Below are 26,121 nucleotides of genomic sequence, written 5' to 3' on the forward strand. Positions count from 1 at the left end.
TTGGTGGCTCCTGTGCTTTTGAGTTTGTTTGTTTGTTCCCCAAACAAGCACCAACTCTGGGCTTTTGAGTGCGATCAACACTTAGGAAAGTACAAGGAAATTGACATGACACCAAGGAGTTGGGCAACTCAGAGCAGTAACCCCTAAATGAGAAGAGGTTTTTACTACCCTAAAAAAATAAAGGCACTAAAATAAAGTTGTTATTGCCTAAGCCCTACACTATGAGGGAATAGAAAAGGCATGCAACTCCTTCTTGCAGAAAGCCAGCATCCAAGAGGCCCACAGCATCACTTCCCATCCTTTGACAGCTTTGGTAACCTCTCCAGTGCTTTACTTTGCATTTGAAATGGCAGCAGCAAGATTGAAGCTACTGCTTGGCCTGCCCATTAAACAGCTGTTCAAAAAAGGAGTCCCATCACTCGGCTTTTACATGCTTTCTCTGTGTCTTCCAAGCCTTCAGGTCTGGTCTCCCTTTTCACTCCATCATTCCTGCCAAAGCCCCTGACTGATGCCACAAAGATGCCCTCACACTTATTTCTCCTGTCCCTTTTGCCTCCCAAATCTCTCCCAGAGGAGCTGCCAGCTGAGCCCGCTCCCCATCTCCTGGTGTACTTGCCAAGTACTCTTATCTTGTCAGCTAACTAACTAAATACTTCCTTGTAGTCTGAGAAAATAATGTCAGTTACTATTTAATGGTGGTGTAAATAGGAAAGTGAAGCACTTTGAAGTTTAATTTATTGCACAGTTACTGTGATGTACACATAACAGTTTTTCCTCTACTACTTATTGTATATATTCTATAGGCTAAGCAAGCAGCAGGAAGATTTGGTTGATGTGTCTCTGTTCCCTTGCTGTGGTTGGGATAGGGAGGTAAGAAGCTGCCAGCTGCAGCACCATCACAGCGATCTTCCCTGGGGCTGCAATGTTATGTCTTTGCTGTCTGAAGCGTCCTTTAGCCATATGAGAAGCCAGCAGAGCTAAGCTACTGGCCGTTAGACCTGTCTTGTAGCCAATATTTGTAAACCAATAGCCAATGCAATAAATCAGTAGCCAAGTGCTTGCAAAATGCTTGTGTCTAAGTAGTTGGGTGTTCTTTCATCCCACTGCATCTGTGGGTGTTTGTAGTTTCAGTCCTGGAGACTAAAACCCATCTGCTTACCCATCTGTTGAGCCCAGGAAGACCTGACCAGTCCACTTCGTGCAGCACAACCTTGGGTCCTAGCAGGAGGGGAAGGGACATGCTCTCTTCTCGATCTTTCTTGAGGGTACATCCAACTGTAACTCAGCTGCCAGGAGGAAATGGGATGGGAGGGGGCAGGCAGGAGCCCAGCTGCCCACTTCATAGCTCAGATATCAGAGACACTCAGTCTGTATGTGTCTCTTTGTTATCAAATAGCCCCTTCCTTCATTATCAAATACTTCATTGGGAGTGGGAATTTGGACCTAGGGCAAGCTGGGGTCTCACCAGAACAAGAGCATTCATGTCAAGCAAGAATTTGGTCCTTCAAAAATTGCAAGAAACAATCTTGGCCCACTCTCAGGGAAAACTGAAACACTTCCACTTCACACACAAACCACCAGCTGCTTCTGCAGAGGTTTTTATTAAAACTGCGACCCTGCCCTAGGTCTCTCTTGCATCTCTGTCAGCAGTTCCTCCATCTCCCCGTGGTGGAATTGCATCCTTGGGCAGGGGAGCAAAGAGGGGGCAAAAGCCTCTCGCCCAGCAGGGAAAGCTCCAACACTGGCTGGCTCGAGGACTATGGCGAGGCAGAGAGGACAAAGGCAAGGCAGAGGAACAACTTCTACCCTCTTTTCCTTCTGTTCCTCCCTCCCCTCCGTTCCACGGCCAACTGGAAACACAGGAAAAAAAGACGTGGAAGCCGTTTCCCTTTTCCTCCCGCTCTTACCCGGTCTCTCCCCTGCTGACACTGCTGCCCCACACAGTTGCCCCGCGAGGGCCGTGGCACAGCCCGGGATGTGCCCGCTGGGCGCAGTGAGGGCTGTTGGCGAGGGGGACGTGTGGGGCACGGCCAGTGCGAGCCCCGTCGCCACACGCTGCTTCCGCTGGGGGAAAACGGCGACACCGCAGCTGCAAAATGTGCTGACCTCAGCAGCGGGTCCCCCCTCCCGGCGCAGGGAGCCCTCAGTGGTAAAGGCCCTGCTGCCATTGTGGGCAGGATTGGATGCTTCCATGTATTCATTTCGGTTTAATGAAGGCGCATTCCTCAGAGGAGAAATATTTACATTCAGCTTCCCAGGTGGTCACCTTCGCCCAGATGACACACAAACAGGCAGCCCCCCGCTCCCTTTTCCAATCCAAACCTCTTTAGAGGGCTCGGGAGGAGGGGAGAGAGGGGAGGGGGGCTGCTGGGGGAGCAGAATAGAGCAGGGAACAAAATGCTAATAAATCAGCCAGCCAGCCCTTTTCCCCTCCCCTCTGTGGAGTCAATGGAAAGTGTCATTTCACATGCTAATCCCCCTCCGATCTCTTTACAACACCTTTTCCGAAAAGTGTTTGGGAAAGGTCCTTGTGGCCCGTTTACAGCTCCCCGCCGCTTCAGATTCCTTCTTGTCTAAGGCCGCGGCCCCCGTGTGGGTCTCTCCCTCCAGCAGGGCTCCTTACAAAAAACATCTCAACAAAGACTTTGGAGTTCATCAGCCTCCCACTGAAATTCACAGCTGCTGAACAAACTAATCCCCTCTCTTGGCCTTTCTTCCTTTCAATGGGTTCTTGGCTTCAAAGACACTTTGGGAAAGGACTTTGTGGGGACTCACACTGCTCCCTCAATAGAAGTTAGTGCAAGCATTATCTTCAGAGCAAGTGGCTTTACAAACAAATACTGCCTAACAATCTCTGCCCCTCCAGCTCCCCCAAACACACACAAGCCTAGCCTGCAGACATGATGTTATCTGCGACAGGATTAGAGCTCTGTTCTCTGGGCTCAGGGATTCTTTCCTACTGCCTCCCACCGCCTCCCCCGCAAATTCTTTGCCAACCCAAAAGTCTTCTCGCCCAGCTGAAAATGGTTTCTCTAGTGCAGGGGTGCTGTGGTACCATGTGCCCACATGGGAGGGGGCAAAGCAGAGGGGCTGCTGCCCACAGATCAAAAGCTGTTACCAGCCAGCAGAGATAGTGCTATAAATGGAGGAGCACTTTCCAGCGGGGTATGTGTAACATACCACACCAGGGCCACAGAAGCAGGGCTTCTGCCACAAGCCTCTCCAACACTTTCAAGCAGGTCACCTCACTTCCCCTGCCTGTTTTCCCTACCGAGAGCTTCAGGGATGGTGCTTGTAGCAGTAAACCCGAGCAAAAGTGAGCAACAGTGGGACAAAGGGGCAGGTGGGAAGGACTTGCAGCAAAGGCAGGATAAACAGCCAGTCTCTTGCACAAGTCCTGGGTAGCAGAAGCCGTGTGTGCTGGAGGGAACTAAAATCAAATGTATCTGAGAAATACATGGAAAAATCCGTGGTTATTTCTCAGTGGTAGAAGTGGCCTGAGTTAAAAAGAGCAAGGGGCTGGACTGCACAGGGTACTACAACTGGATCAAGAAAGGCAGAATCTAAGAAATGCCAGGCTTGTTAAATGATCTCAGAAGGCAGGGATTTTCCTTATATACTCATTAAGCAAACATATGCCACCTGGGCTACCTGTGTTATGACCCCTTCTGATGCTGCACAAGTGTAGCCTTTGAAAAATCAGCTTGCATCTCCCTGATGGGGGACAGTTCTTAGGCCAGGCTGCAAAAGCTCTTCAAGACTCCTTTACACCTTGTTTGCCTCTGCCAGCAGCAGAATTACAAAAGGCTGGTTTTCCTTGAATGCTGTGTCCCTGAGTCTCATAAATCCCGGTCCCTTCCCAGCAACAAATCGTCACCATCCGGTCTTTCTGAGCCTTTGCTTCCTCCTAAGTCCTCCAATCTCAGGCCAGGTAATATAGTCCTGCATATTTCAGAGTTTCATGTGTGCTGTCTGGCAGGGCAGGCCTGTATATATACCAGCTAGCTGACAGCAAAAACAAACAAACAAAAAATTGAGATTACATCAAAATTACTTTCTTTTATCAGAAGCTAGTTTGATTCCCCCTGACTTTATCTCAGTTCCAATGTTTCACTTCAGCCTTCTCACCTCCTTAAAAGCTTAAATGAAATCAGTTAATAGATTTGTAAGTTATTAACTAATGGTAAGAACTGACAATTCAATGGTATAAATTTCCTCACAGGTCCAATACTCATCTTTGTTTAAGCTGCATCGCTTCAGTGGTGTAACATTTATTTCCAACAGGAGAGAATCTCATCAAGGGCTCTTTGTTTATTTACTGACATATTTCCAACTCTTGGTGTCAAGTGTGAAATCCCCAACACTGCTGTGATTCCCCAAGAGAACATCAGCCAGTCTGGGGGCCTTCTTGTGTTTGATGCAGATGAACAGTCACAATTGAGGCAGGTGATCTGGAGAAGATCAGTTCTCTGACCTTGCAGTGTTAGGGAATAGGTAAAACCTGAGGTCTCACCACAACAGGATGGATGCTGCCCACATCAGCAGAGCCCAGAATCTGGTTTGCCCCCACACAGTTCTCAACTGCCCCTTCACCAAAGCTGAGAACTCAGCTCTCAGTGGGTGGCATGCAGACTGAGGAAGTCCCCTGCAGCCAGAGGTGACAAGTTTAAGAAAAAAAGCATCACAAAACACAGCTTTTATTTCACTGTTCTGTAATCTCTCAGTGCATCAAACCGCAGCAATAGAAACAACACAGCAGCAACAAGGAGGCACTTTGACCTGGGAAGGAGAGAATGAGACATGTCCTCTTCCTCCTTTCTCTGATTCTCCTCCTTACTAAGTCTCATGGTAGAGTAGGCTGATTTGTGTACTGAACCACCGGCTCATGATAGCATTATCACAGGCCCATGATAGCATTATCACTCAAGCAGCAAGAAGAGGAAGCAGGGGCTGGCTGCATCCCAATGTCAGGAAGAAGCCTTGCTCCCAGCTAGGGCTCAATGATTATGCTGCCTGGTTAGTAAGGAGGAGGTTGAGAGAGAGGAAGGCAAGGAAGGAGGAAGAGAGGGAAATATACACACACAGAGATGTGCCCTGAAATCCCATCTGCCTTCCCAGACTTCTTCCCCAGGACAGATATGCTTCATTCATCTATTTTACCCCAGAGGAAATGCCACAGTGATGAAAAGTCTCAGCACAATCCATATCTTCGAGTCCTGCCAGCATCACCTCCTGCAGCATATTCTTACTACCACAGTGCCAAGGGGTCTTTGAGAACCACCTTTGCATGTATCTATTACTGTAGACAGAATGAATGCACCACACCTGGAGCAATGAGCTGTCTCTCCCTGCTCAAGTCTGGGCTGGTCAGGGTAGCTCAAGGGAAATCTTTATGAGACTTAAACAATCCCTGCTGCTCTTAAAGTCCCTAGGCCATCTGAAAAGCCTCAAGTAGGAAGCCTTCAGATAACACCAGTGGGTAAAAGTCCAGCTGTGCTAACATAAAAGAAGTGAAAAAGGCCAGGAGCCAGAAAGGGCAGCTTTTAGCCCCAAAACAGGATGTGACTGACTCTGGGGAGAAGTGCACAGAGCAGTCTAACCTGCACACATTCCTGAATGGGAGAGTCCCAGGAATTGAAAGGGGGAATCATCCCTGGACCTGAAACATAATGGGCTTGAGCCTGCAGCTTATGGGGGAAAAATATAAAGGAGGGTGGACAGTGGTGAACGGGAGGCTTGATTTAAAAAGAGAGGGCTGGGCAAAGAAAACAGAGAACCAAAGCTGGCCAGAGCAAACTAGTAGTTAGCCCTAGTTGTAGCAGGATATGGGTGCTGTGAAGTGAAAGGGTGAGTCAAGGATGAGAATGAAGAGAAAGAAGGAATGAGGAGAGATCTTTGCTGCAGCCCAGCAGAGTGGGGACACCCCAGCTTAGGTCCCAAGGGAGCCCAGCTACCACTCAGGCAGGTTTACACTACAGCAGGGAATAGAGCCCGAGGCTCTTCTGTGGTGGTGCTGCAGGTGCCAACCCTGTTTATCTCCTGAAAAAAAAAAAAGCAATGTCGGCCTGGGAGGGAAGGAGGTTTCACTTTGTGCCAGGGATAGGGAAGAAGAAGGATCTATGTGCAACCTGGACAGCCTGAAACTGAGATCCCTGGTCTTGAAAGCAGCCTCAGACTAGTAAGAAAGAAGAGAGAGAAAGAACAGTCTCCAGGAGTTGCAGGCACCAGTCTGGAGAGTGGATGGGGCCAGGGGTGCTGGCCTAGAACTGTTCCAGGCACTGGCATCGACCTATTTCTCCAGAGTCAGAAGTAGAGTCCACAACCTGCACCACATCAACAGGTGAGGCAGTCCACCAGCTCTTGGTGTGTACTGTTCCTGCTGCTCCACTCTTTACACATTCAGCTTGCCTGCAATGGTCATGAGGACTTTCAGGATGGGCATAAAACCAGACACCTCACTGAAACTGCTGCTGCTCACTACTTGGGTGTGAACCAGGAGACCTTGTGGGTAGTTCTTAGCCTCAATGCATCGGGCAATTTCATGGAGACCCATAAGGATGGTTGGAGAAAGCTGTGGAGAGGGAGAAGAAATGAGTTCACATGTTCAGCAATGTAACACAGGCCTCTCTCCCTCCATACCCTTCCCTACTGTTCTCCACTTCACCAAACAGCTTCTACACAGTCAAGCACTGGTAGGAAGGATAGTCTGCTTCTTCCCTTGGTTTCCCAGACTACAATAACTGCCAGCTGGCATGAGCAATTGGCATCAGCAGCTTCAGTTTTCTAAGCCAGAGGTTACACTGTGTTCACATTTAACTGCCCCCAATTGCTCCTTCCCATCTGGACTCTATGTGCCAGTACCGTTCCTGGGTGGTAAAGCACCCTGCAAATACCTCCCCAGCTTTTCCTTACACTATGTCTGGGCCAAAGTTAAGGAAGAAGACGTATAAGGCTGGGTGGATCCATGGTCTTTACAAGGTTTGGCATTCCCCTAGTTTTCCCAAGAGAATACATGCTGGTTACACTGGTACAGACATCAAGACCCACAACCCAGAGCAAAGGTGGGATCAGGAACCCAGCTGGACCACAAGGACTGGTGGCATCTACTTACCGCCTGCTCGCGGAGTTTGTCGTACAAACACTCCAGCCGCTGCAGTGCATCCTCCAGCTTCCTTCGGGTTTTCTGAAGCGAAACAGGTATTGCTAGCTCTGCCAGAGCTTCAAAGCCACCTCTCCAGAACCAACGTGTTCTCACTCAGTCCTTCCCCCCTGTTCTTTCCACAGCAACCCTACAATTCAGCTGCATCTCAGCCTCTGGCAGCCAGGGACTGTGATACAAGCCAGCCATGCCCTCTGTGCACGTGTACATGCACGTATATGCACACATTTTCTGCCCAGAACAGGAAGCTGGATTGCCCTTTTACCCATCTCCCAGCCTAGGCGTTCCTCCCTTCTGCCAGTGCTTGCAGACCACAGGAGAGAGCGAGTACTTCTAAAGTGTGAGAAATATCCACTACTTGGCCCATGGGACAACTAGATAGCCTCACCCTGACTGACCTAAGAAACAGCTTCTTCCTGGTCTTCTTGAGATAAAAAGGGAATATCCTTCCCACTCTAGGTAATCACCAAGGAAAGGGCATGAGTCCTGAAGCTCTGGTGTGACTGACCTCATAAACCCCAGCTTGAATAATCTAGATAAATTATTCCATGGATAACTGGGCTCTGCGCACTGCTGGGACAGGCCTGGCAGCCACAGGAGTTCAGGTGCATTGCACTGCTGTACCAATCCAATGCTGTACCATTGAACTGACACTTAAGTCAAGTGCTTAAGCCCAAACCAACAGGCCTTTCTGTTCATAGAGGGAACCTTTAGGTTATCTCCCAGAAATTGCTATGTTGAACTCTCAGAAAGCACAGAGCAAACACACTGAAGATGCTGCTCAAGTTGCCTGACTCCAGGACAGCAGTTTGGGCTCAGTGCTTATCCCAATACCCATCAAGCAGAAGTATTCTGAAAGGCTTCATGGTGCCCCCAAGCTCTGGGAAGACTTAGCAATGTAGCACAATGTGCAAACACGACAGTCTGGCCTGAAACATTCACGCAATGTGACATGTATGCCAACAGCCTTCCAGGAACCAGGGCGCAGAAATTACAGTGACTCGGGCACAAAAGATTGTTTGGCTTTCTCTTCCAGCCAGGATATCTCATCTTTTCCCTCTAAGCTCTGAGAATAGTTGGTAATACCAGCTCTGCAGGAACTATCTGAACTATCTGCAGATCAAGCCAGTGAAACAGTAAGCTGAATTAGCTGAGTAAATTCTTCTACTTTTCTTAAAAGAAAGGCCCAGGAGGACAGAACAATTGCTTCAGAAAGGCAATGAGAAACAGTGGATAAATGCTGGAGAATTCATCTCAGTTCCCAAAGATGAACAAGCCTACACCCTAAAGGAAGGAGGCAGATGGAGATTAACTTGGCTATAGGGACAAGACTCTTCATCTCTTTACCCAAACAAAAGAAGGAAGCACCAGTCAAACATCTATGAGGGAAAAGAAGTCAAAAGATCAGGGAAGGGAGGACTTACTGGATCAGTGGCGACAGCAGAGCAGCGTTGCACCAACCCTTCAAATGTGGCCTTCAATGCCTGGTGCTCAGGGGGCAGCTCCTTCTTCTCAACACTCTCCACGGGTAGCTGGTGATACTGACAGAGAGAAATGATCAAAACAGAAACATGAAAGGCTAGAGCAGGTAGATTCCCCTCCTGAAATTACGCAACAGAAGGAATTTCACCTCTTCACAAACCCAGAGAATATATGGAAGCACAGTGTCTTCAGACTGTAATATAGCTTCAAGTCTCTGTGGATTTCCAACTTCAAGCAGGCTGACAGCCTGCCTGGCCTCCCTCCCTCTCTCACAGCCATACCCAGGTGTCATTTTTCCAACCTGGCAACTCCTCTAACACTCAGGCAGAGATGTCTTGTAAGGGCTAGGGAGTAACATAAGCCCTCTGTAGCTGCCAAGTAATAAGAACCTCAAAAGCTGAGTTGTTTTTGTACTTGACAAGACGCTGGTGGCTGGGGAATGCCCCACTTCCCCTGGGTACCTGCAGGCTGCCTTCCCTGGGTGCTCCTGGGGGTGACTGGCCAGATTCTTGCAACCTGGATAGCTGAGGATGGATTGCCTGGGGCTCAGTAGGAAGGCCCATTACTGGAGCTGTGATGGGGGCTGGAGGAGTAAATTTCTCAGGCAACTGTCAGCAAGAAGAAAGGAAAGAAAAAAAAAAATCAAGAAAACCAAGTCCAATGAAGAAAGGTTGGTTACACTCTCCACAGTCAAACTCAACTTCCTTTCTAACTTGAACAGTGTCCAGTTCTCAAGATGATGTGTAACACATCCCTGTTCTTTCAGCCCCCTGACTTAGAGAATGGGGCCCTTCCTCTTGCATCTGAGATGAACAGTCAAAGCGACAAGAAGAAAACTCCTCTGGAATTGTTCAATCAAACAGATCCGTTACCCCTGAAAGCACTGGTCCTCAGAAAGCTGCCTTGGCTCTGCAACGGCACGAGTCCTGAATGTAGAGATTAGCAGCAGTAAAGTGTCCAACTGAGCAAGTGTTGGGGAAAATCCCACGGCATGGGGGGAGATTCCTCTTGCAAACACTTCATCCTGCCCCTGCTAAGCCTGAGAGTCATGACAGATTCACTCCAACAGGGCTAGATCAAAAGGAGATGGCTTTAACAAGAGGCTAATCCTGTTGTAGTGAGCACAGCCTGAAGCAGGTTCCCAGCTATGCTGCCAGAAAAAAGGGCGAGAAGTCTGTTCCAAGCTAAAGAAGAGGAGTGGGGGCTGGGAATGGTGCCAAAGAAGCTTCTCGCCACACCTGCCAACAGGCAGCAGCGATGGAAATGGGGTACTGAGAGCATTTGTTGCAAAAGAGCTCAGCTCACAGGTCCTCCAGGGCAATCACGACAAGGCAGAGAGCCACAGGACCAACACAGCAGGCAGCTCTCAGCTACAGCTGTCTCAGCTTCATTCAGCAAAGTCCCTTATCAGTTGGTAACAGCATCTGAGGAAAATCACTGTGGGTCTCACTGTGCTGAGGGGAAATGCTGCCCCCAGCTGTCAGGTGTGAAGGGAGCGTGACCTCAGCCGCTATCAAAACAGTTGAGTAGGCAAGGGCATAAGATTAAATCTGTATTTCTAATAACAAACAACTGTAGACAGCACAGGAAGTACTGACAGAAGATGCAACATCAGAGCTGATAACCATGTTACAAAACAGCCACCCTGGAGAACAGCATGTGACTTCGGATGGCAAAGAGTCAAGATGACTTAAGACTCCAGTCCTAGCTATGCATAAGTGCAGAAGTAGGCAGACCAACACATATAGAGACCTGCTGAGTTTGTCAAGGAGCATTTATAGGAATGTATCTGTTACATGAAGCTCCCTGGCTAAAAGAGAACCAACACACATTGTAGCTGAAAGCTTACCTTTTTCTTTTGAAGGCCTCCTCTTCCAGTAGAGTGATCACTCCAAGATTCCTGAGCTGCCAGAACAGAGAACAAGACACAAAGGTCAGACTTTAAGAAGGTGGCCACAGCACAATTCATGGTCGCTTGCATGGTTTAGAACTTCCTTCAGGAAAAGGGTCCTTGGTTCCAATTCCTCCATTATTACACCTTTAGACTGTTTCAGTCAAGGAATTTCAGACCCAGCTCACAGGCCCATGAACTGTTCTTGCTTCCCTTTCTTTCTTAACTGCATTCTTAGCATCTGAGAACATGCACAGCCTTCATGAGGTGATGTCTGATCAGACTGAACTGGCACACACCCAGTTGCACACAGGAAACTTTTTTGCAACTAGATGAAGCCTTCCAGATTCTGCACAAGCTGCAGAAGTCAGCCTCAGAGTCAGGCCTGAACCTTGGTCAGGACCTGCATGTGTGTTCAGGGGGTTCCTGGGGTTCCCCAGAGAATCAGATAGTGTGATACCACAGTGAGAGCCATGCTACAGGTGACAGGGCTTCTCACCAGGACTCACAGGAATGCCTCACAGTGGCAGCCCACAGCAAGGCAGGCTGCTCTGATAAAGGGGGAAAGATTTGGGATGGGTTGAAATTTTGCCCTTCCAAAATCCTGATCAGAACCAAAGCTTAGCAAAATTTGCTGACTCCCCAACTAGAAGGGAATAGACTTAACCAGTAAATGCCTTGGGAGCAGAGGGGTGTCTCAGCAGATTCTTCTGTGGTACCTTCCTCTAACCTCACTTCAGGTAATTAAAAATCCATCAGACAACGTGACATGAAAAGACTTCCACACTTCATTCTGCAAAGGTTAAATTGCAACTACCTTGTCTGCTGCTGTCCTGTAAAGGTATCTGCATCTTTAGACAAAACCCCAGTATTATTAACCTCAAGCCCATGAGATAGGAATAATTTGTGAGAAAATAGAATAATTCTAAGGGACAATATTAGAATTGCTGGAGCTCAGTGCCATACTTAATGAGCCACTGATCCTGAACTGAGCTTTAAAAATCACAGGGGAAAGATGCAAAAGGTGCTTCATTACTTTAATTACCTTTATTATTAAAATTCTGGCAGCCTCTTTTTGCCCTCCCTTTTCCCATGATTTCAAGACTTGGTCTCTGATGAGTTTGGATCAGTAGTTTAATTAAGTTGGCACTTCTTTTTATTTTGGGGATTCTGTGCCCTAGAACTCTGCTGGCCCCCACTGAGCCTGTGGCCTAGCAGTCCTTGGCACTATTCCAACCCAGTGGCACTCTGTATCCTCACAGGAAACAGCTATTCAAATTATAGTTTGTAAGCCAGGCACTTAATCATCAGCCATGAGACAACAGGACATTTTGCTGCAGTGAAATCCTATCTTGCCTTGCTACTTGTGAAATAGGATTTCTCACCATCCCTGAAAGACATGCCCCATGGCAGCAATTTCCAGCAATGTCTGTCCTAGAAAAAACAAGATCATTACAGGCTGGAGTCGGGGATTATCCTGGCCAGAAAGGAGATGAGCCAACATATTGCTGTCCTTCACCCTGTCCCTGACACTCCCCAGGAGCATGGGATTTCTGTAAGTGGAGATCTCTCTTCACTGCACTAGTGATAATATTCACAGAGATCACAGACAGGAATTTCCGAAGTGAGAAATTTTGGCCAGTCAGATTGAGTGATTTTACAGTCCCTTTTCAGATTAAGAAAAGTACCAGTCAAAACCAGAACAATAACAGCAAGCAAGAAAGCACTGTCAAGGAAGCCAATTTGCACTGCTAAACTGGGTATGCCATACATTGCCATTAAAACTGGGAGCAAGTACTGCCAAGGAGACGGGAATTTCACAGCAGTGAATTCCCAAAGGGTATCTTCAGCTTGAGGAAGTGCTTGAAATCTTTGCCATGGAATCATCTTTCCTTTAACAAGGAAAAATTGGGATATTTTGTTTCTCTGCTGAACAGACAACTCCCTTTCCAGAGTTTCAATCCACACAGACAGATTTGGTTGGTGGTGTTAGTGCCTATCAAGTACTTGGATTTCATAAGTAAAGCTGAGAGTTTTGTGCCTGGCAGATGGTCTCTGCAATGAGCAGCAGCCACTGTGCAGTGACAGGCCACTAAGATGTTGAGCCTTACCCCACTGACAATGTAGACTAGAAAATAACTACTCTCAACATCGATGAATACCAAGGAGAGAAATAAGGACAAAGTATTATCAGTCAGAAAACCACTGCAGTCCAAATTCTCCCCAACAGATGAATACAGATTCAAAACCAAACCTCCTCCTTTAACTAAAGCCAAAAGCTTTCCAGTTCCCCTTGGAACAGAGCCCCCAAATTCTGCTTGAGAAGCTCTATTCCACCACTGCTCCTGCTGGCACTCACCTCCTCCAAACCACAAGGGGAAAGCACAAGTTCAAGTAAAGCCAAGCACAAGGCTGAGAGCGTAATAGGGAGAAAATGAGAGATGAGTTACAACCACTGGCCTGTTCCTTGCCTAGAGAATCAAGAAAGGAAAACTGGTTGCTTCCCCATCCTGCTGGCCTAGGAACTACCTGAAAAGAGAGAGACTGAGAATGGCCTAATTCCTCCAGAACTGGAGGAAAGTAAAGAAGGAAGAAGATGGAGACCCTGTTTTCTGTACCCAAACTCATGATTAAGAGCACAGAGCTTTCATTTCACTTCCAGCATCCTCAGCTGTCACTTACTAGTCCTCAGAACAGGTATATTCCCTACTCCAGCTGTAGAGGTCCCCAGGCATGCAAGGAAACAGCAAACAGCAATGAGCATGCACGCATGCACACACATCAAAAAGTGCACACACCCCCCACATTTCACTGGAAGCAGCAACATTGCCTCCCCCACAGGTCTGGAGGCTTCTCTGGGTACTACCTGCATGATCCATGTGGGGATCTAGCCAAGGGAAGAAACCTGAAAATCAAGGCAGGGTGGAAAAATCATCATCACCAACAGCTTTTACTCAGTGAGTAATGTCTCTGGACTACTGTCCTAAACAGCTTTTCAGGAAGGAATTTGTCCAGCTGTAGCTCTGTCTTAAAAATGTAGTCCCCACAGGCTTCACACAGTGGGATTTGCTATCCTTGGTTAAACACAGTTCAGCAAAGGATTCCAGGTGGAGGCAAACCTCAGTCTCAGTTCCTTCACTGTCAGAATATGTGTGGCTTGGAGAAACATCTGCTCAAAAATTTGTGGATTGTCAGTGTTGTTGTTAGGGATCTCCACAGCCTGGCTAAACCTGTTCCCTGAGAGAGCAAAGAATTAATAAACACCAGATGTGGTGATACTGTGGGAAATAGAAAGAAGCAAGGCCCATTCACTGGGAGCTAGGTCCAACAACACATCTTTTCTTCATAATGCTAGCAAAGACTTCACAGCACTTGCATGCTGGGCTGGATTCAAACTACAGGTGCAGAGCGGTCTAAAGCACTGCACAGAGGAATCCAGAAGTGACTCCCAGACAAGCACTTTATGACAACAGGAAAAGAATGGAAGAACTAGAGCACAGCAGACAGAGGAATTTAATCCTGAAGCTAAGCAAGGCATATCTCATGGACAGACAAGCTGCTCTCCCAGCATTTCAAATGCACTTCTTGTGTAAGTTGCATAAGAAAGGGTGAGCCAAGCCTTCCACCAGGCATTCCATGGGAACCATCACCCTTTCTGTCAGAGCAAATGCCTCTGGAGTGGATGACTACTCAGGGTGCACCTAGGATCTGAAGAGACATCTTGCAAACATAAGCTGGGAGACACAACAGCTGAACAGCTGAATGAGACTGACATTGTTGTGTTTCACCACCACAGCAAGACTCAAGACCATGTGCCTGTAAGGTTTGCCTCAGCACTGTATCCAGCCTTTACGGTGACAGACCAGATCTCAGAAGATCCATGTCCATTCTGTACTGTAAACCCCATCTGGGCTTGTCCTGGACACACCAGTCACACAAGCCATACTTACCTGTGGGAGGAGGAGGAATGGCTGCCGGCAGGGGTTTAGTAGATGGAGCTCCAGGACCTCCCTGAGGGTAACCCATGTTCAGGGGGCTGTTGAAAGGTGCTGAAGAGAAATCTAGAGGAGATTGACTTGCCACAGGGAGAGGACAAGCTGCAGGAAGCTGAGATGATGGGACTGAGGCTGGAGTGAAGAGGGCAGGCCTGGGTGGTGGAACACCAGGAGATGTCATGGGCATGGACTGTCCTGGCAGAGGAGGCTGGCTGGGGAAGGGAGCAGGACCAGCAGGTCTGACTCCCACTGGTCCAAATGGCTGAGACTGTGACACAACTAGAAACAAGAAAGAAAGAGTATCAGCATCGCTTGTTTCATGTGCAAACTACTCTTGATGGTCTCTTTCATACTAGTAAGTCTTCCCTTCTTCAAGCCATATCCTAGAATATCCATGCCAGGCATATCTTGCCACAACCCTGGCTAAAACAGTCAAACTGCCACTAAGTTAACTGTGGCTTCTCCACCCCTACATATGCTTAGTATCAGTGGATGTGTAGCAACAATTACTAGAACTTGATGTGTCAGAAGCACTGAAAAGCCTCTCAGACAGCTGACTTGCTCTTTGCCAGTACAATAAGCCTGTGAGGAAGAAAGCAGAGCAGCCATCCATGTTGAAGACTTTAGTCTCAGAAAACCTGGGAAATGGACACAACTATCAGACAATGCTTACCTGGCCCTGAGACAGTTGCTGGATTCAAGCCCAAGTTGTATTGTGGGTATGGGTGCCCTCTGGAATAAACACTTGTTTGTGGACCCGTGCTGGCCTGGGGAGTGGCAATGTGGTGAGGTGTCACAGACATGGCTGGCACCGGCTGAGGCGTGAAGAGGGAAGGCACTGAAGGCTGAGATGGTGCTGAAGGGGCAAATGATGACTGATAGTTGGGCTGCAATTAAAAAACAAAGAACTTGCAAATGGCCAACAGAGGCATGTGCATACACACACAAGCAGATGCACTTTTATCCCTGGCACTTCTTAGGCAAGAGAAGGTGCTGCTGCTGCCAGTGCCCTGGATGAGCAGGATCAAAGGCCTTTCCCACCATATAACTTGCTCAACAAGATGAGCATCCCACTCTTCAGAGTATTCTCTGGCTCTCAAAAGGATTAGTCCTCAGGAGCCAGTTCCCATAGAGTGACCTCCTGGAAACGCAACTAGAGGAAATAATGAAGGAACAATAATGAAGTAAAAGAGGCCAGAAGCAAAACTTCCTGAACAGTCTTCCTGTGCAGGAACTGAGATGAAGCCCTACTGCACTAATTTTACTAAGATATGAGGGTAAGATGGACATAGGAGAGTGAACCACAGCCCCTTTACCCTCAGATTTGAGATCTCAGTGGATCACTACACTTTTAACAGCCTTTTCCAGGGACTGCATGTAGGACAGGGCTTTCTGAAAAGATGACAAACAGCTTACTTTTGGATTATCACAGAGGTTGTGTTTGTTCCAGTGAAGGACATCACTGATGAGTTCTTCAGTGTCTGCAATCTGTGTCATCTCATATTACTTCATATGCCTTCCACAACCCAGTAGCCTTCCTCCCCCTCCCCAGGCCATAAACACCTGAGCTTAAGGCCTACCTTCTCTGGATGTCTGGGACCTGTTTTGTGGGCTGCTCCTTCAAGGGCAGAACCACCCTTGGCTGCTGGAGATGAGTGTTTAATGACCCCTACATTGACACGAGTGTAGGGAAAAGGGGGTGGCTGCTGATCACCCACATTCTCCCCTTGAGCATGAAAAAGCCGGTCTCGGAGCTGTTCAATCAGGAGCTGAAACAAACTGTGCTTTAGAAGAAGTGCTTTGAGAGCCCCAGATGGAATATGCTGGGGAGGCATTTAAAGCAGACTCTGACTTAAAGCGTTGTGAATCAACCTCCAAAATTAATCATTTCCCCAACAGCCACCAGGAAAAAAACCACAACAAATAGTAAATGACAATCTGAGACATCACCTGCCATATTCCCAGGCAGATGAAGTCTCACTGAACCCCCAGTCTTTATGGAGTATTCCCTCCCCAATCTCTCCCCATATTTGGGCACTAGAGAGATTTGTTTCAAACTGCAAGGTGACCTCCCCTTCCTCTACCATCTAGTTTCAGGAACAAAGGCAGCTTCTCCAGACAGCTGCTTCCCAGTGTTGTTCTCCATCAACCATTTTACAGTTCTATAGCTCCTTTCCTTTTCCCTGAATAAAAGGCACTACAAAGACAAAGCAAATGAAGACAAAAGCCATATTCTGGAACCCCCTCACATACCTCTATTCTCAAGTTACCATAATGAAGGTGAAACCTTAAGTCCTGATATATGCCAAAACCCAAGCTCTCTCTCATACAAAGTACCATTTTTCCCCATATAGTACTCTTTTCTACAACAACCTGCTTCTCACTCACCTCTTTAGAAGTGCTGGGTAGGTAATTCATTGCAGCTGCCAAGCATCCTTGTGATGCCAGGAGATTGGCATATTGGGTGATTCGTTCTGCCAAGACAGGGCCTGGTGCTGGTCCTGCTGTGCCTCGGAGCATCTCAATGGACCTGCTCAGCACCATTACCTTCTCTATGAGATCCTGAATAAGACAGGGGGAGGGAAGAAAGAGACCACTCAGAACGTGACTAGCTTTACTGATCCATCTCATGCTGAGACAATACCAGATGGCTCTCCCCACTTTCAGCTGACATCGGGTCCAATGTGGACAGAAGTTATTCCACCCTACCAAATACTGTCACTGATGACCATTTCCCCAGGTACACTTGGAGAAACACAGGAACCAGGAAGCAAACCCTGACACTGCTAATTTTATAGTAAGGGAAAAAAAGAAAATCAGAAGCCACAAGGACATTCCAATCAACTACAATCTTTTTACTAGAAGTTACTACACACTCTAGGAGTTATAAGCTATCAGCTTGGAAGAGGAAGGATTAAAACTACACCAGGAGAAATTCACTAGAAAAAACTACTACTGCAGACAAATGGACCAGAAGGCTTTTAGTTATTCCAAACTCCTTCAACTCCTAGAAATCAAAGTAATGTCTATAGCTGTGGAATGAAACATTCCCACTGGTGAGAGGAGGCCAGCTTCAAATATAGCCAGGAGTGCTGAAGATGCCTTTTTTTGCTGTTACTCACTAGTGGGATTGCAAAACCAGGGTACTCTGTAGCAGAGGGCATTATCTGCAGATATCTGAGTGGAAGACTTGTCTAGCTCATTCTGGTGAGTGACAGACACAATGGGAGTTAGTGACTTAGCCAGGACTGGTTTAAGTGTAACAGGTAGGTAATAACATTGACTTAAAAGCCCTGATTCATCTGCAAGATGTGACTTCCCATACATGATCATTCTACTTGCAGTGGGAATAACACAATCTAGACTTCATTTTATTTTGCCAGAGGCTATTCTGAAGGTACAGCCAGATAACTGGTGCATTAAGTTATACATGATAAGCACAGCAGCAAATGCACTCCCAGGATACTACCAGTAAGAAGAGGGAGACCTCAAACTTCCCTGACTAAAAGGAAGCTCAGAGATGACATCAGTATGTAAGAGAGGCGGGTAGGCCATGACTCCTGTCTTTGGCTGGATTTATGTGCAATGTGGTCAGTACTCTCTAAATACGCAAACCCTGAAAAGGAGTGCAAGCCTCCTTTTGGCGTAAGCCTGTAATCCAGGCTAGAAGGGGATACTTTTGTGAGCACAAACAGGTCTTCACTGTCTGCTGGAAGCCAGATACCCTATTTGATGGGATAATGCAAACCGTTCAGGGCTACCAGAATGGCCTAAAGAGGAGTCAAACCAACATTATAGCACTTGTACCTGGAGGGCAAGTGGTGACGAAGTCTCATGGTTTTTTACCCAGCATTCCACCAACCTCTCCACATTGCCTGACGAGATATAGCAGAGGCAGGCATCATTGGACAAGGTTCCATCTCCCTCCAACTCTAGGCGGGCACCCAGCATGTCTAGAAAGGAAGAAATGCAGCCAACATTTAACACACTCCTTTTTTTAAGAGCTCATTAAACCCAATGCTCATCTCTCAGCATTCTTACTTTGGCTTGGCATGAAAAGCTGTTGACAGCTTTGGATCTGCACCTAATTAGAATAATTTAAACTGGAAAAGATCTTTAAGATCAAGTCTAACTGTAAACCTTACACTGCCAAGTCCCACTGAACCATGTCCCTAAGCCACACCTACATGTTTTTTAAATAACTTCAGGGATGGTGGCTCTACTGCTTCCCTGGGCAGCCTGTTCCAATGCTTGACAACTCTTTGAGTGTAGAAGGTTTTCCTAATACCCAATTTAAACCTTCCCTGGTGCAACTTGAGACTGGTTTATTCTTGTCCTATCACTTGCTACTTGAGAGCAGTACAGCCTCCTTTCAGGTAGTTGTAGAGAGCAGTAAGTATCCCCTGAGCCTCCTTTTCTCCAGGCTAAACAACCCCAGCTCCCTCAGCTGCTCCTCATAAGACTTGTGCTCCAGACCCTTCAACAGCTCCATTGTATAATTCTTGGATAACACAGAAAAATGGGTATCATGAAGGAATCTCAAAGCCAATTTGGTTGAAAAAAAAAAAGTACTTCTTCTATATCTGCCAATTTTTATATGTCTGCCCAGATGATGAATTCAGTGAAAAAATCCAACACTCTTTTTTTGGTTTGTTTGTTTTTTCAAATGAGGTGTGGGAATTTCTAGGCAATAGTAGGGTGCTCGAAGAGTAAACCTCTTTTAGAGGGAATGAAGTCACCTGACCTTCTACTGTCAAGGAAATACCTTTCTCCACAGAATAAAAGAATAATTATCACCCTCTTCATGTCTCAGCCTAGTGCCTGTCCTGTTTTTTTCCACGCTACTCCTAGAGGTGACAGGAAGTATCTGCATATATAACTTTACACCATGATTCTCAGCTGTAGTGTGCATCTATCATTCTTCTAACTCAACAGTCCACAGTTATTAAATAAGTTCCAGGTAGCTGTAAATGAGTTGAACTTTCCTTCCTCAACTCTATTCACTTCTTTCTGTAAGCAGTCCGGAGGTGCCCTGGCAAGGGAAATTGTATCAAACATAGTACACTGCATACCACAGAGCTGGGTATAGTCCTCATGCTTTGAGTATGTTAACAAGATGGCCAGTGCCTCCTTCCAGCTCTGTAGATCACATGTGCAAACAATATCTTGCCAGTTCTGCTGCACAATGGAGGAAAGCAGCTGCAAGGGAAGCAGAAGGCCTGTCAATCACTGAAGCCAAAGATAAGCTGACAGCCTAAGCAAGGGCACCCACAGCAACAGCTCACTTTCAAGCACGCTTCCCGCTATGCAGCAACTACCTCACTGTACATTAAGGTCCACCAATCTCAGCATCCCTGTGTTAACAGCAACTGGAACCTGATGCCTCTCAGGAAAGCAAAAAAGCCCAACAAACCACTTAAGAGAATACGGAAAGAGCCACACTAGACAGGACTAAAGATCTAACACCTATCTTATTTCAGAGCAGCTGGTATCAGTGACTGGGAACACAGTGTTACAATATCCCAACCCCTGTTACACTTCTCTCTTTGTAAACTAATAAGCTAGGAACTCCCTAGTTGAGCTGTAAAGGGGCAGTATGCTCCACAAGTCACAAGCATGAGGAGCCGAGACAGAAACTATTAGGAAAAAACAAAAAGGAACAGAGAACACAGACATTCCATGTGGACAACATAAAATTGTCCTAGAACTACCAAGATATTAAAGTAAATGCCATATCAAGAGGAGATGCACAAATTCTGCTGACATTCTACTTCCTGCCAAAGCATTTCCACATATATTCAGACAAACATTTGCCAAGACAGTGCACCCCTTCCCCTACTCAGTGTGCACACAGAACTGTCACTTACCAGGGAGAGATTTGTTTTCTGCTTAGCAAAGTAGCGCCTCTGGGTCTCCTTCAGGAGGTTCTCCCCACCAGCTATAGCTAAGATGATGGCATCAGCAAAGCGCTCTGCTCGCATGCACAGCTCCACTGCACCCTCAAAATTCCCCAACAAAAGGGCTTGGCTGATGAGTCCATCTGTATCTACAGAGGTGAGAAGCAGAGTCAACCCAAAGGGCCATCACCCAGATGCATTGATAATGCTTGTTTTAAAGAGAAGGCAGTAAAAAGCATATGCAAGTCCAGCTAAAAGAAAATTTAGAAACCCAAATCAGGTTTCACACTTAGAAAGAAACAACACTGACTTGACTCTAAGTCTTCCATCATCTGGAAGATTCTCCTAAATTTTTAATGGGTCTCTTATTTGGGAAAAGTATGTCTCTGCTTGATGCTGAGATATGCTGCATGACACTTGGAGTGGTCACGTATTTTAAAAGTATCCATTTGTTGGAGTGGACTAGATTCTTTCTGTTCTCTCTACTTTTTTGGTTTTCCCTCCTCTCCCCTCTTCCTAAGAAGGCAGAAGCACACTTCATGTAACATACCTTCAGTGACAGGAATCTCCAATGTGCTCATATTCTGCGGGATAAGGTTATCAAAAAAGGCTGAAGAGGAGGAAACAGCAGCTACATCATTGCTGGAATTCATCAATAGCTGTGCAAAGAGTGAAGAGGTTAATTAATTCACTGAACACACAGATCCTACCCAAAACAGTTTAGTGGATTATGGAATGGGATGGGGCTGCTCTCCATTTGGTTGCACATGCTTATATAAATCCGATTTCAACTTGGAAACCCATCATGCCTCCTGTCACTGCTCTATCAGCCTGTCACCAGGGGAGCAACAAGAGCAGTGCTGCTACTGACAAAGTTTAGGAGATTGGCAGTACAAGACATGCAACAGTGTTGCTGGCCAGCATTCATCAACTCAACTGTCAGCCCTTGAGTAAGCTGAACAATTTTGGATGGAACAGGGACAAGACCAACAAGAGAAGTCTGTAACTAACAGGTTGGATCACAGCCATGCCTCATGCTCTACTGAAATGCAGGACACAATTTGTACCCCTAGAATATCTGAGACAGTGTTTAAGGTTTGTGAAGAAGATTACTAATTTGAACATATAAAAGTTTTTAGAGGAGAAAAATTTACAGTGAACCAGGCCTTGGAAGGCATCAGAATATGGACATACCAAAATTATGTGAAAAGATATTTTAAAGGAGAGAGATGAAAAGGAAAGAAATGCAAAAGAAATACCACAGCAGAAGCTTCATTGAGGAAATCCAGAACTGTAGCATGAAGTTAAGCTGGGGTGAGGCTAATTCTATCACTGAAGAAATCAGCACTGGTGGAGCAGGCCTTCTTGCAGTGTTAACAGCCAGGAGTCCTTCTTCATCATTCACCCATTTGTTTTGAAGGCAGAAGGGACAGTTATGATCATTTAGTCTGACCCTGCGAGGGTCTGACAGGCCTGTGAACTGCCCTTTGCAATGCCGGCATTAAGCCCAACAACTTGTGGTTGGAATTAAACCTTCCTGTTCATTCTGCCCTCCTCTGCTCTCCCAGGCTGGCAAGATGTACAGGACATACCTGATCTGGTTGCGCAGCGTTTGTATCATCTGCCTCAGGAAGGGGCTGTTTATCTGGGATGCCATTACTCAAACATGAGGCAATCTAAAAAAGTAACAGACATGCACACAGTGAAGCCCCTATCAAAGTAAACACGTGCGCAGCAAAGGTACCAAGGGATTGGCAAGCCTCAGACACAATTCCCCCAGGTCTTCCACCTGTTTGAAAACTTCTACCTCACCCTGTTCCTGTCTGGCTGCCCATCAGAGGTTATTTATCCTTTTCAGTGCATTATCCTTCAGTGTTGAGCCAGACTGTCTCCACCTGTCACCTTCTCCCTGGCTGAGGAACCCTCTGAGATGCAGAGAGCAGAACGCTAAAAGAAGTTCTCACAACTGCACTGGTGTTACACACTTCCAAGAGCACCAACAACTGAAAGTAGGATAATTGGGTTCAAGATCCCTTTGGTTTGATTCAGTACAGCTACATTGTGCTCGCATTTCCTTTTTAATGGGATATACTTCAGGTGACTCCCAGCTGAAATTTCACACAATTTGGTCTTTTGTGTGCTATAAGATCACTTGCTTGGTTCCAGTAGGGACCCTACAATTTTTCTGCAGTAGCTTTAGTCCTGTAAAGGTTTTTCTCTATTGGAAAGACCCTTTACCTTTTTTTGCAGATCCTCTTTACTGTAGCCCAGCAGCTTTAGGAGTTTAGTCCTGGAATCTTGCTCCAAATTCACCTGAGTCCCAAAGGATATTAAAAAGACAAAAAATATGTTACAACTGAGGTACAACTGTACATCAGGATTATGACTGTATGCATATCTAGTGTACTTGGTCATTAATTCCCTGGATGGTCTAGGAATTGCCAAGCTAATCTCTACATAGAGAGAATGGACTGATCTGAGACTGGATGAAACTGAGACAAGGTGGTTGCCTGAACTCCTAGCTGGCTTCACAAGAATTAGTTAACCAATTGTTACAGAAGCTCTCTGGGTGGGGATTTCAGAGAGTCCCAAGGATTCCCACAGGCTGCACACAGTCTAATTGACAGGTGCTATTTGTACATTTTAAGGCATGATTAACATTCTGCAAGGAGAATCTGTCTCTCTTAGTTAAGTCCCATGCTGTTCCTACTACAGAACTGACGAAACTGTAGATGGATAAGATACTTTTAAACAGTCCATTTCAGCAACTGTTCCTGCAGAGGCAGAAATGGTCCTGCAGGACACTTCTGTACAGAAGCTTGGTTTGTAGTTTAAGACAATCAATCATAATAGATCTTATTTGTGCTGGAGTGGTCGCTCAGGACCACGGGCCAGCTGGATTATAAAAACTGACTAACGTGACAGGTCGATGTATCTCATCCAATGCAACCGAAGACAACTGCAGCAATGGAGACCACTGTGACCACCTAGACTACACCTGGCTATCCTATTCAAGACTCCTCGTGCAAATATCATACTATGGAAAAGATACCAATATTTTGCCCTCCACACAATCTGCCTATGAGTGTCCGTAAACCACTGCCAAGACTAAGCGCTGTCTTTTCAGAAGAGTGGCCACTCCTTATTACTGAACTCTTTCATATTACCAAATTGTCAATGAAACCATTGTCCTATGTAGGGCTAGCCAGTCCTCATGCCACTGCAGCTCTCTCCCTTATTCTGGGGAATCTCACTGCCCATTTGGACTCTGCCTTGAGAAATAACAATGATAGAACTCCACAGGTAGCAGGCAGATGCAGCTTGGCAGTGTGTTGAGATGAGAAAATCCTGTTTGAGGAAGCCCAAACAAGTCCACTGAAAAGACTATATCAACTGAAAAACACAACAACCTCCAAGATCTTAGCTGCAAAAACTTATCTAAAGAAAATTAACTACCCTACTCATGCAATTCTATTTTAGAGAAATATACAGGGCTAGAGCAGACCATAATTAGCACATTCTCCCCGTGACCAAAGAAGAACTGACCTTTGTATTTCACCACAGCCATCCTACCTTCAAGAAGTTCCAAAGGTTCTCATCAAATGGCAGCTTGGCTGTCTGGATCTTGCCCTGGCAGTAATCAAGGAGGTTCCCTGACTGCAAGGCCATCTGCAGTTCTTTGGATCGGAGTAGGAATTCAGTTTCAGTAGTGACTTGACTGATGAATACCTGATGTGGGTAAGTCTGCTGCATTTGCTGTCCAGGAGCTTTGGTAAGACCAAAGGTAATCAGTTTTCCTCCAAACTAAGAAAGGGGAGACACAATAAGCATTTTTATAAACAGAGGTAAAAGCAACTCATTTAGCTCTTCATTTAGCAAGGCAGACTCAAGCTCAGCTGTGAACACAAGGAACCCAAGAGTTTAAAAGTGTATGGATGGCAGGGGCATTGAGGGAGTTCACATCATTTGTGCATATCCTATCAGGCCTAGCCAATTGCAAGTGCCAGAGAGGCACAGAGGAAAAAGTACCATTTGGAACTGTTTGTTCTTTTGTGACATGGAGAGGCAGACTGCAATGACCAAAACTATCAGGTGAAGAGCAGGCACTAGACAGACAGAGAAGAAGTCAAGCCACAGGCTAAAAGAACAATTCAGCCCTCCAAATTAGGAGCAAAGATAAAAGAAAGTTAAATATATGGATAAGAAAAAGACAGAGGAGAATGAGAATGCATGTCAGCCTACAAGGACAGCTTTTATGACTCTTCCTTAGATTTGTTAACTTATAATCCCCCACTCTCTGCTACAGGACTCTTTCTTGTTGGAAATATATCTTAATGTTGAATAGATGATCTTCACTTCATGTGACACCACACTGCACCTAAAACAGGCATTAGAACAACTAGCAACAGAAAGATAAAGGTTTCTCCAGTGAAAAGAAAGGATTGTGCCACAAGACAACATATTTATTAAATTTTCAGCTAAAGATGCTTCAGTCACTTACTGCAAATGAAACCCCCACAGGTCTGCGAATCCACTTGGGTGGCTTTTTTAATGGTGGAATCAAGGTGGTCTGAGTTACTTGCTCTGGCACTTGCAGAGGAGGAAGGCTCTGTCCTGTGCCAAAGGGATCCAGGTTGTTGAAGGAGGAAGAGATCTAGAATCAGATGGTGATAGGAACAAGATATAATTCAATTCCTCTCTGTAAGGACAAAAAACTATTGCTTAGGAATTAGTTACTTTCCTCACTGATGAAGAACAAGGCTAGTACAGCACCTCTTCCTGGAATACCACCAAGCCCCTATGCAAGAGAAATTGTATTTCCAAACAGTTCCAGAAATCATTTCTCAAGAAAGTTTCACCTTGAGAGATTTTCAAGCAGTTTTTCCTTAGCAAGAGGCAAATTTCCTAACAAACACTGTTTGGCCCAGCACCCAGCTCAAACATAGGTGTTACAAAATTACTTGTTTTATGCAAGACAGTGACAACATATGGTCAAAAGTTATCCAGCTTATTTCTTGTTTTGCTCACAAAGGAATTCTGACTCCCTTTCTGTTGCTGGAGTCTTTCAAACGGGTTAGTTTTAAGGAATGTCTCAAGGTTTTATAGCTTAGATGAGACTGATGAAATAAACTTTCTTGTCTAGACAAGAGAGTGTGTCAAAAGTGGCCCCCGATCCAGATTTCTGACATTGAGGGAGTCAGCAAGCATACATACAATGCTGTTGACAAGCATTTTTAATTTTTAACATTGTTTGCATAGATTTATCGGTTGCTAGAGATAACACTGTTCAAGTTTGACTGGACCATAGGGAATAGCTCCAAAATTCAGCTAACCAGCACTCCCAAAAGGAAGCAACATAAGGTTGATCAAGGTAAGGTTGCTGAACAAAAAATCACTGGCAATGTTTCGTCTTTTTGAGGGGAAACCAATTCCAAAGAAAGAATATTTCACAGAATCACAGAACATGCTGAGTTGGAAGGGACCCATAAGGATCACTGAGTCCTACTCCTGCCCCTGCACAGGATCATCCCCAAGAGTCACACCATGTGTCTGAGAGTATCATCCAAATGCTTCTTGAACTCTGTCAGGCTTGTTGCTATGACCACTTCTTTGAGAAGCCTGTTCCAGCACCCAACCACCACCTAGGTGAAGAACCTTTTTTCAATATCCAACCTAAATCTCCCCTAACACAACTTC

General features: G+C 46.1%; 1 protein-coding gene across 6 annotated transcripts in view; it reads right to left on the reverse strand.

The window, feature by feature from the left end:
- Positions 1-4,681: 4,681 nt before the first annotated feature.
- Positions 4,682-26,121, reverse strand: part of SEC31B (SEC31 homolog B, COPII coat complex component) — a 38,133-nt gene continuing 16,693 nt past the window's right edge. For 5 of the 6 annotated variants that reach the window (XM_032694616.1, XM_032694612.1, XM_032694614.1 and 2 more), the window contains exons 10-27: positions 24,926-25,078; positions 23,998-24,228; positions 22,663-22,737; positions 22,017-22,100; positions 20,975-21,083; positions 20,395-20,573; positions 19,600-19,726; positions 18,335-18,480; positions 16,916-17,089; positions 16,108-16,296; positions 15,201-15,414; positions 14,483-14,806; positions 13,399-13,437; positions 10,491-10,546; positions 9,103-9,249; positions 8,584-8,700; positions 7,112-7,183; positions 4,682-6,571 (exon numbers count right to left, since the gene is read on the reverse strand). In XM_032694616.1, coding sequence (XP_032550507.1) covers positions 6,392-6,571; positions 7,112-7,183; positions 8,584-8,700; positions 9,103-9,249; positions 10,491-10,546; positions 13,399-13,437; positions 14,483-14,806; positions 15,201-15,414; positions 16,108-16,296; positions 16,916-17,089; positions 18,335-18,480; positions 19,600-19,726; positions 20,395-20,573; positions 20,975-21,083; positions 22,017-22,100; positions 22,663-22,737; positions 23,998-24,228; positions 24,926-25,078 — 2,616 coding nt within the window. In that variant the 3' untranslated portion in view covers positions 4,682-6,391. The remainder of the gene's footprint in view (positions 6,572-7,111; positions 7,184-8,583; positions 8,701-9,102; positions 9,250-10,490; positions 10,547-13,398; positions 13,438-14,482; positions 14,807-15,200; positions 15,415-16,107; positions 16,297-16,915; positions 17,090-18,334; positions 18,481-19,599; positions 19,727-20,394; positions 20,574-20,974; positions 21,084-22,016; positions 22,101-22,662; positions 22,738-23,997; positions 24,229-24,925; positions 25,079-26,121) is intronic. The other variant, XM_032694617.1, reaches the window with a different exon arrangement.

Source organism: Chiroxiphia lanceolata, chromosome 8, assembly GCF_009829145.1.
Source record: "Chiroxiphia lanceolata isolate bChiLan1 chromosome 8, bChiLan1.pri, whole genome shotgun sequence".
In the NCBI taxonomy this organism is placed as follows: domain Eukaryota; kingdom Metazoa; phylum Chordata; class Aves; order Passeriformes; family Pipridae; genus Chiroxiphia; species Chiroxiphia lanceolata.